Source organism: Pterocles gutturalis, unplaced genomic scaffold, assembly GCF_000699245.1.
Source record: "Pterocles gutturalis isolate BGI_N339 unplaced genomic scaffold, ASM69924v1 scaffold22854, whole genome shotgun sequence".
In the NCBI taxonomy this organism is placed as follows: domain Eukaryota; kingdom Metazoa; phylum Chordata; class Aves; order Pterocliformes; family Pteroclidae; genus Pterocles; species Pterocles gutturalis.
The window spans coordinates 1-10,041 of NW_010131238.1; the positions used below are offsets into that span (position 1 = coordinate 1).

The 10,041-nt window shown below is 48.5% G+C and overlaps 1 protein-coding gene across 1 annotated transcript; it reads left to right on the forward strand.

Annotated features, from left to right (window-relative positions):
* Positions 1-5,316: 5,316 nt before the first annotated feature.
* LOC104466966 (uncharacterized protein KIAA1958-like) lies at positions 5,317-8,523 on the forward strand (the record flags this gene model as incomplete). Its single annotated transcript, XM_010080554.1, has 2 exons — positions 5,317-6,522; positions 7,696-8,523. Coding segments are annotated over 2 exons (2,034 nt in total), but the record flags the coding sequence as incomplete, so codon positions are not given.
* Between the last annotated feature and the right edge of the window lie 1,518 nt (positions 8,524-10,041).

Here is a 10,041-nt window from a genome sequence, read left to right on the forward strand (position 1 = left end):
CGAGAGAAGCAATTAAAAGAGTAGCAAACACTCCTACAAGTGCCTTCTTGCCAGCAGACATCTTCTTCCATTAATTAAGTGAAAGAAGATAATTTTAATACAAACGGCTGCTAGGGAGCTCAGTAAGTTCCCACAGTGGGTTCCACGCCAATACCATTATATACTCATCCGTAGTGCAAGACTGAAAATAGAAAAACCCAGGAAAAGTAAACCAGCTTGCATATAGAATCGTTACAGAAAATCATGGCCCGCTCTCCCCTGGCAGCACAAACCCCCGGCGTGAAGCTGCTCACAACTGGCAGCGTTAACGGGTAGCTGACACTGTTATTATCGGTGTTGGAGCAGTATCTGCCCAAGTAACAGATCTGCCCTTCACTAATTTCAGCTTTCCCACTTCTTCCTGGGGAAATAAAATATTAGGACCTATTTATAGAAGTTCATGGTTTTAAATTATTTTTTCCCTTCACTACAGCTGTTTTCAGTGGTTGATTACTGTTTGTTGGACCAGGCGATCCTTTGCCAGCTGGCTGCAGCTTTTATGAGCTCTTTTAAGATGACTTGATTTAGAGCTCGCAGTTACGTTACAAGAACAGCAGCTCGGTAACGCAGACCCTCAAGAAAAGACATAATTAGGACTCATGAAAAAATTGTGTCAGATTCTTTGAACAAAGATGCTCTTGTTTAAGGAATGTGGTGCTGTAGGCTAATATTTAACAGCAGTCTCTCTGTGCTCACTCAGAGCTGGTGCGTGCAATTAGACCCTGCCCTCCATCAGATACACCGGGTGTTCTTTCCCAGGAGCATCTCTCAAAATGGAGGAAAAAAAAGGACAGACTGTGTCTGTGGAATTGTGTTTCTGCAAGCGGGGCAGGAGGTACTGGTGGAAGGACATGGTGAAGCAGGAAGAGAGCTGAAGAGGTGCTGAGAAGGCTCTTGTACAGGGGAGGGAGAGGAGAGAAGCAAACATTGCAGAGAACAGGAAAAACGATGTGCTGGGAAATGATTAATCCACCCCAAAGGCCCTTGCTAAGAAGTGGTGGGACAAGCTCAGTGATTCTTGGCAGCCATGAGCTACTTCTGCTCTGCTCTCAACTCCCGTCTTGCAACCAGATGTGTTCAAGTACAGCTTCATCCCGTTCCTGCCCCCACCACCGCGTCTCCCAGCAGTGTCCTTCACGCCGTCCTGGCAGCTCTCTGGCGGTACCCCCTCCTATATGTGTATTTTACGGCTGTCCCGTGTCCCTCCTCCGCCAGAAAGTGTTTCTCAAGTGAGCGGGAGCACACAATCGCTGCCGGGGAAGGGGATGGGAGTCAAGTTTAAGAACTGCTGTTCTGTATCCTGTTGTTTTCCTGCCGGGATTGTTTCAGCTTCCTGCACTGTCTTATCTGGAGCTGAAAAGCCAAAGCTCTCATATTTACTTGCTTTGCGCATTCCTCAGGTTTCTAATCTGTGAGACAGACGTTATAAGACTTAAGAGAAACATAGCTGGGGCTATGGCAGGGTGGAGGGACAGGAACAGAGTGGTTAAAGGGCCTTTGGTGGCTATACAATTAGTTTCTTTATTTAGTTATCCTGCTTGCATAAGCCTGCGTGTGTCACCACGGGTTTCCGAGAACCTTCAGCATACCGTAACGCTGCACAGACTCTGCTGAAATGCAAAGTGTAGGATTCAGATGTTTACATTCCCAGGTGATGCCAGGTACCCGTGTTCGACAGACCTTCTCTTGTAGAGAATCATTTTCAGAACATGCTGAGTGTGTTTTTCCCCCCAAGGGCTCAAACTAGATTCAGGAAGGTCACAGAATAAGCATTTCAATGCTTTTAGTCAGCCTGGGGTTTTAAGAGCTCCACCAAATGCCGTAGACTTCTTTAAAATTGCTTGGCCACATTTTCTTGAATACAGAGGTAAAATAAGCAAATACAGTGCTGACGTCTTGAAAGATTGCTATGTAGACCAGACACATGAGAAAGCAAAATCTTGTAGATTTAAAAAAAAAACAACCCAACTTTTTTTCCTCTAGTGAGCAGGAATTCACTTAACTATAGGTTATATCAGTGCACTAAATTCCCTATGGAGTAAAAAAATTAACAGAAAACATTTACCGTACAGCTCTGGAATGTCCTGTTTTTCTGCACAAAGGTGTGGGTCCTGCATGCACAGTGTCCATTGTCAGATGGGAGCCTCTCCTGGAAAGAGAATCAAAAGGTTGCATCACTCCCAGCCGTGCAGATACTGAACCAGACACAAGGCTCCAGAACAAGCTCAGCCCACAGACCCCAGCCCCAGAGCCCTCCCCCACAGAGACCCCGGTTTTGTTGGAAGCAGGTAAAACTTGTGGAAACGATCAATGTGGATTTTTATTAATTGGAGAGATGAGAAGTATGTCAGTCCAGCCTCTGTGGGTAGATACACATCTCATTGTTTTCCCCACTCAGCTGTAACTGTAAATTCAGGCTGATTCCACTGGACGGTTTCTCTGGAGGTGCTCTCGGCTGATGTAAACATGAGAGCAGGAGTGGGCTGAAGAAGTCCCCTTGGCTGTTACCAGAGCCTTTATTTGGAACTACGTATCAAGAGAAAAAAGGCTTTTTTTCCCAAAGAGATCAGGAAAAGGAAGACATGTGCTTGGAGATAAGGACAGATAAAAGCATTCCATTTAAAGACGCCAGTGATTGAAATCAAGATGTTCATCTGCCAAGTCAGTAGTTTTGTGGCCTTATGACCACGCAGAGCTTCCTTTCCTGTTACCTTTTCCCACACTAGCTGTAAGCACCAGCTTATGGGCAGGAAAGTTCCATGTCGTTTGTCTGAGCAGCTGAGCCCTTTAGGGAGGAGTTACACAGGCTGACCATGGAGATGAAACTCAGCGTTCGGAGGCACAGCGAGGCCCAGGAGGTGGCTGTGAAGTCCCTGACCTTGGAGGTTTGAAGACGGGTTAGACAAACACCTCTCAGGAGCTTGGGCAGAGCTCATTTTTCCGAGAGGAAGGAGGACAGCTGAAATGGCCATTTGAGGTGACTTCCGCCCCTGCTTTCTGTGATTCATCAGGGGTGAGATCATGGTGACAGTAGATCTCTGCAACGCCTAGATTAACAGAGGTCAGGAGCTCAGAACGCATTTGCTGCTGTAACACAGGGGTTTTTGGTCTGGGTTTTTTTTTTTGTTTAAAGGAAGCAGTGGATTTCAGTTTGAAAATTTGTTTAAAATCCTGGCTTTGCATGTTTCGCAAGCTGGCATATGCAAACAGCAGAGCATTCTGGGCTAAAACGATCTGTACTATCATGCGAAAGCCGTAAGAAGGAGCATATGGATTGATCCTAGCGTCAGTGCAGAAGGCCTTCCGGAGCTGCCGTGCTGCAGTTTCACCCCCAAAGGGGAGCGGTGAAATAAATCCCTGCAGACAAACACCGTGTTCACGGATTACAGAGCAGCCCCGCATCTGTCAGCTGGGATGCGCTTCTCCCGTCCTGCGCAGCTGCTGGGAGAACAGGAGTGTGCCAAGCAGGGACCCGGCGAGGACGCGTGCTGGTGGCGTGCTGGGCTGTCCGCACGCGTGTGCTCACCTCCAGAGCCGAGAGGGGCCTGTTCTCCCCGGGAACTGCGTCACATTTAGGCCAGCGCTGCTCAAAGATCCAGTTCAGACAAGATTCCCGTGTCAGGTGTTTTCAGTCTGGCATCTTTTACCACCACTAAATGCAAAGCTTGTAATTAAGGACAGAGTAAGGTGCCTGGAGCAGAGGCTGCCCGGGTGAACTGCAGGCGCATGCCGTACCAGTCCCACAGCAGGGTAAGGGTTCCCGGCTCTCTTGCCAGGTGTGTGCTGACAGTAAGTTATGTGACCGATTGCTCTTGAACCTGTCACAGAGAAATGACGATGACTTTCTAGACTGCTACACAGAACTTCTCAGAACAGATGGGAGAATTTCAGATCGAGTCTCTAGTAAACGTGAGTTACATATGCAAAGAGTTCCTTAGTTAGGAAACTTCCTCTTCTTTTTGCTGTTTTAAAAGTCAGATAACACCAGGATCTGAACCAGGTTCCCTGTTTCTGCAGTTCCCTCTTTGGAGAGGATTGCTAACCACAGCTTGTGTTCAAAGCGCCAGTGCTGAAGGGAACGTCTCGCAGAGTCTGGTTTTTAAAATTCTGTTTGCAGTATTGATATTTTGTTTCAGCTTTGATTGGTACACTGTAGAGGCAAATCCTGAAAATATTTATACAAGTCAAGCGTTCTAGGTATAGTTCATTTGAGCTCCACGGGAGCTCACCTTAATGGAGACACATGTGCTGCAGTAGCAGTTGTTTTGGACTGAGCATTGAAAAATTCAGTTGCATCTGCTACCCAGATTTTTTTTTAATCTATATATACGCACACATACATACAGACACACACACGTATGATGATTATTTTAGGTTGTGAGAGAAAGAAAGAATATTCACTTACTGATCTCCACCTGAGAGAAGGCTCAGTGAGACAGAAAACACCAGGATGGTGAGTATTCTTTTCTAGCATAAATGCACAGCATTTTATGAATGCACGTAGCATATATATAGCATATGCATTTATAGTTATGTATGTTTATATATAGTTTATGTGCATAGTTATATAGCATATGCATTTGTAGCAGAGACAATTGTTTCAAACAGAATCCGTTATAGCATTAAAAACTGTAGATGTTTTAAAAATAAGTTTTAGATATGTGGATGCATGGTCCATTTTTTAGTTTCTGAAGAGCATCCAACAAACAGCTTCATCCGTCCAGTTTCCCTTTGATGCAAGTCGTGCTGCCACTTTGACAGATGAGAGAAGTAGGAGCCCTGTTGGCCGTGGGGAGGGGGGAGACTGAGAAGCTGATTGCTGACACTTTCCGTGTTATTTCCCCTAAGTGGGTACAGAATTGTCCGTGGGTATGAGCTTGCTCCGACCCTTCCCTCAGCTGAGCTGGGGCTGCTGCTGGGGTGGTCCAGCCACAGCGTTAATCTCGGTGATGCTGTGGATGTAGAATGCACGTGAACAGCTGCTGTGGCTCAGCTGAGGCATGATAAATTCTTACGTGAGCTACTTGATCAGGACTCAGAGCCCCTAGGTACATGTAAATTCATAATTCCAGGACCATGCCCACAAACTACCCTCCAGGTCTTCAAAATGGATGAATTTATTTATTTATTATAAAGAAGGAACAAATTGTAAATCAGTGATTCCTCTGATGATTGTTTTTAAAAAAACCAATTATTGCTTTATGGAGGTTGGGCTAGAAACAGTCCCCAGAACTGCGATTTTAGGCACAGTCTCACTTATGTCCAACATGTTTACAGAATGAGTGGGTCGGTGATGGAAGGTGCAGCAATGCCCGCTCACTTAACAAGGATCTCTCTAATCTTGTGACCTGGGCGCACACTCATGGGACCATATGCAATCAAATCCCAACCTTGAAAACTGTGCAGAACGTGGGTCATCCTGGCAAGGACAACGCTGTTCTGTGGATGTGTGAAGTTGGACATGCCTATCGCTGGCAGTGTGGAAAGTTATACATGAGAAGCAGAGAAGAGAATGAAGCTTTAGAAAAGCGGAAGAGGTTAGTACCTACTGAGGCTTCATCAAAGGAAGCTAATTTATATGAAAAGAGGTTCCGGAAGACCCCATCTTTTGAGAGGGCTAAAGCAGACGCTGTTAGCACAGGGTCGTGTAGCAGGTCTCCAGGGGTCACTCAGCAGAAAGATAACACAGTCCACGTAATAGATAATGAACCATCACCCAGAGAAAGCAGAAAAAGTAGCAAACCCGTGAAATCAGGCTTTGCAGCAGAGCAGCGTTTGTCAGTATTTGGTGGTGAAGGCAGAGCTGACAGACATCAGGTGAAGCTAGAAAGCAACAAAGATGTACAGATCGTCTCTGTTGAAGAACAGTGTGCAGCAGATGAAGATAACCAAGAAGACAGAATCAGCCAGAATATTCTGTTGGAATCACCAAGTAAAGGTGTAGCTGCTCAGGCAGATGTGCAAATGCGTCGCAGTCCAATGACAGCGTTGAACAAGCTGACGGCCACCCTAGCGTCTGGCTTTGCCCCCCCAGGAAATCCACCCCTAACTCTCACCTACGTTCTGAAACCCCCTGTCAGTCAGGAGAGCCTGGACAGCAGCTTCTTGAGGATAGTCCCTCTTGATCCTGCAGGGTTTGCAACTGAAAATTCTAGAGCAAGAAGTTCCTCTGGGTCAGCAATATCAGAAGAACATTTAAACTCTGTTCCCATCTCCAACACTGAAGCACAGGCCCAGCTTGAGTCACCCGCCTCTGTGACGTTCTTTGAGTTTGAAGCCAGTGTAGATGTCCAGCAGCAAATCCAGCTGAGCCCTCCGGAGCGCGGCACAGCAGGAACAGGCTTAGGAGGGAACGCTACGGGAAGCCCTGCTGAGAAGAGCAGGCCGTCAGGATCCAGGCACGCACCTCGTCGTTCAGCCTCACTGAGTCGAGAGGGCGGGAGTGCAGACCATCCACCCGCGTCTTCAGACAGAAGTAAGAGAGTATGGAGTTTTATTCCTGGAGGGGTTTGTGGGTGCGTTCTATTAATCACTTTCCCAAAATATTAAAGGTGGGTGAGTTCATACAGCTGCCAAAATCTGTACTGTAGCATCTCAGTAAATGCCTCTGATGTGGGGCACTCTTGTTTCTGGTAGAAGGGACTAAAGAGGTTCCTACGTAAGCTGTCGGCACTCCTGCCGCGGCACCCACACGGTACCTGGCTGTGGCCCAGCTGCAGCTACCCAGCTGGAACCCTTTGGTCTCCCATTTCCCTTGGTGTCACCACAGGCTGCGTTGGCTCTACTTAGGAGAGAGCCCCTGGGAGAAACTGGAGCCAGAGATGGGAACTCGGGTCTCAAGAGAAGAAAGCAAGAGGAAGTAACTTTCACAGCAGTGAAACAGAGAAATTGTGGGTGAAGCCCTGGCTGCACCAAAGTCGATGGCAAAACTCACAGAGATTGCGATGGGAGCAAAGGTTCAGTCCTGCGCGTTCAATTACACGAGCTAAACAAGTTGCTTTAGTACTTTTAAGAATTTTAAGATTTTCATACATGCTATCCTTGGAATCCTGCTGGAGTGGGAGACTTAATAATTGCTCAAAGTTGTAACTTGCAAGATCCCCTGCTTACTGGGGCCTGGCAATCCCCAGGGTAAGCCGTGCGCAGAGCATGCTCTAAGTGAAGCAGGGCCCACAAGGACACTCTGCTCAGCTCCAGGAGCAGCTGAGGGGAAGCTCAGTGTCCAGGCGGGCACCGGTGACCGGTTCAGGACCCGCCCCGTAGGACTTGCACCAGTGCTTTCCAGGGGGCATCCCACAGGGACACGCGGAGATTAAATCTCTTTAGGAACTCCTTCTCTCCCATTTAGACATAATCCAAAAAGAAAGGATATCTTAAATTTATCTACGTGGTAGTACGCAGCTTGGCCCAAAGTGGGAGGGAGCGAGCAGGGGGACGGTCCTGTCCCTGTCGGGGCAGCGCTGTCAGGCGTGGGCTGAGAACACAGAGCGAGAGCAAAGCTGTGAAGGAAGGGGGTGTGAAAGGCCCGTAACCTCTGAGCTTCTTTTAGAAAGAAGGTGAAATTATTCTGCATCTCTTTATATTTCAATGATCTTGTAAGTTCTTGCTGTCCACAAAGCTGTGTTTTATCTTTTAGATGCATCGACGAAGTGGGAGAAAAAGAAGAAAGGTTTGAATACTGAAATAAGTGCTTTCAAACACTGGCTGGTTTCACATTGCCCGTCTGAAACGCGCGAGGTCTATGCGCTGCCACCTGAAGACCTTGATAACTACCTAGGCTCCTTCTACATTTCTGCAAAGAGACAGGACGGCACAGATTTTTCCTCCCATTCTTTGCACTTCTTTCAGAGAAACATGGAGAAATACCTCAAGGATCACGACTACAAGTACAGCGTGGTTAAAGGGGTGGAATTCAGATCGTCTCAGGAAGCCTGGAAACTGAGGCATCAGCACCTGTCTCAGAAAGAGAGAGAGACGGAGTGGAGTATTGTGGAGAAGCTGACAGATGAAGATGTGGAAAGACTTCATAAGAAGGGACTTCTAAGTAGGACGCAGCCTCAGGGCTTTTCGCACCTCATGTTCACCAATCTCATCAGGGGGTTTGGGGCCAGCACCCACAGCCAGGGCCAGGATCTGTACTGGGGACATCTCGTGCTGAAGAAGAACGAGGAGGAGCTGGAGTACTTGGAGTGGAGGGGTGAGCTGGGCGTAGAGGCAGCCGCAGGGGAATCGCGTCCACGTCTCTTTGCCAAGCCCGACAATCCAGATCAATGTCCAGTGGCAGACTACAAGGAGTACGCCAAGAAGAGGCCGCTGGACATGCTCCACGACCACGACCCACTTTATCTGGCTCCCAAGCCGCTGTGCTCCACCTGGGACCAAGTGTGGTACTGCAGAAAGGCGCTGACAAAGGCCAAAATAGAAAAGATCTTGAAAGTTATCGTGCATGAAGTCAAAGCAGCTGTAAACAAGCGCAAGAAATAAAGGTACGCACGGAGTTCCTGCTGTGCCGCTGTCTGATGGGTGTATGGTTCAAAGTGGTCTTTGGAAGGTTCAAGTGGCAATTCTTTGTGGAGGTTGAGGAGGACATCCTGCTCCTCAGTGTCGCCGGAGAGTGGCAACTTCTCCACGTTTGCATTACCTTTGCTTTCAGGTTGAGTGAAAAACTTCTGTGATTTGTTCTACTAATGGAATTGATGGTTCAGCAAGTTAAATAAATGAGAGTCTTCAGTTTGGTGTTTGTAAGACAAGTTAATGTTCTAGGGTGTTATTAATGACATGATAAAACCGCTGATGTGGCACGGAGAGGGCTTGGTAGACGAATTACTCAGCCAGGAGTTTCAGCCGCACTGCTGTCCGGGGAGCTGACGCCGGTGAGCAGCGAGCAGGCTGCAGCGTAAGCCTGTTGTAAAATCAGCAACAGGAGGTAGCCCTGGGGTGGGGGGAGGGTGATGAAGTGCCATGTTTGCCAGCGGCTAATCCACATCTCACGGGAATGCTTTCAACAAGGTTTATGTCGTTTTTCTTAGTGGAAGATTTGTAGATTTAAGAAGTTGTGACTGTTTTAAAAAGTTATTTTAAATGGCTGGTGGTGTTGAAAGGTTTTATGGCGATTTCCCCAGAGTGCTAAATACAGCTCCAGAAACACGCTTTGGTACATGGAGTCAACTTTCTTCAGCTGTTCAAGTACTGTTCAATGTGTTGTCTTACGGTCCAGTCGAGCTGCTGGGTTGAACTGTTGATGTAACCTAATAAAAGAACGTTTTGCTGAGTCCCATTTGTCCGAGCCCATCGTTATTCAGCATCACGGAGCTGACCCCATGGAGGGTTGGGGCGGTTTGAAATCCCACAGAGCCCACGTTCGTGGTTTCCTAACGAGGCTTTTGTGGCCAAACCCTTTGCCAGAACCAGTCCCAGTCAAGCAACACTTAACATCACCAAATAACTCACAGGTGTTTAAAAAGCCATAAAAAAGACAAACTCACGCAGTCAAATGCTGGGAGAGCATCTTCCAGCTTTCCTCATGCTGCCAAATGCAGACGGTGTTACAACTGCCAAAAAAAGGCCCCTCGGTGCCCAAGGGCCAGGAGCCACCGCGAGCCCTTCCCTGCAGGTCCGGGCTTCGGGCTTTGGGCTCTGCTCCCCCAGCGGGGGCGAGGCTCGCGTCGGGCTTTTCTTCTCTCCCAGCGGATCTGCCCAGCCCACCCCCAGAGCGGGTTAATGAGAGACTGCTGCCCTGGGAACCAGGTGGGACAATCAGCCGACGGCGAGGGAGGGGACAGGGCAGCGAGGGAGGGGACAGGGACAGGGCAACAAGGAGGGGACAGGGACAGGGACAGGACAGCGCCCAGCGCCGCCACGGGCGGCAGGAAGCGAACCTCCAGGAATAACGGATCGTAAAAAACCCCGACGGCAGCACCCCCGCACCCCCAGAGCAGCACCCGCGCCCTCCCCGGCCCAGGGCTGGGGGAACCGGGCTGGGCTGTTTGGGGGTCTCACAGG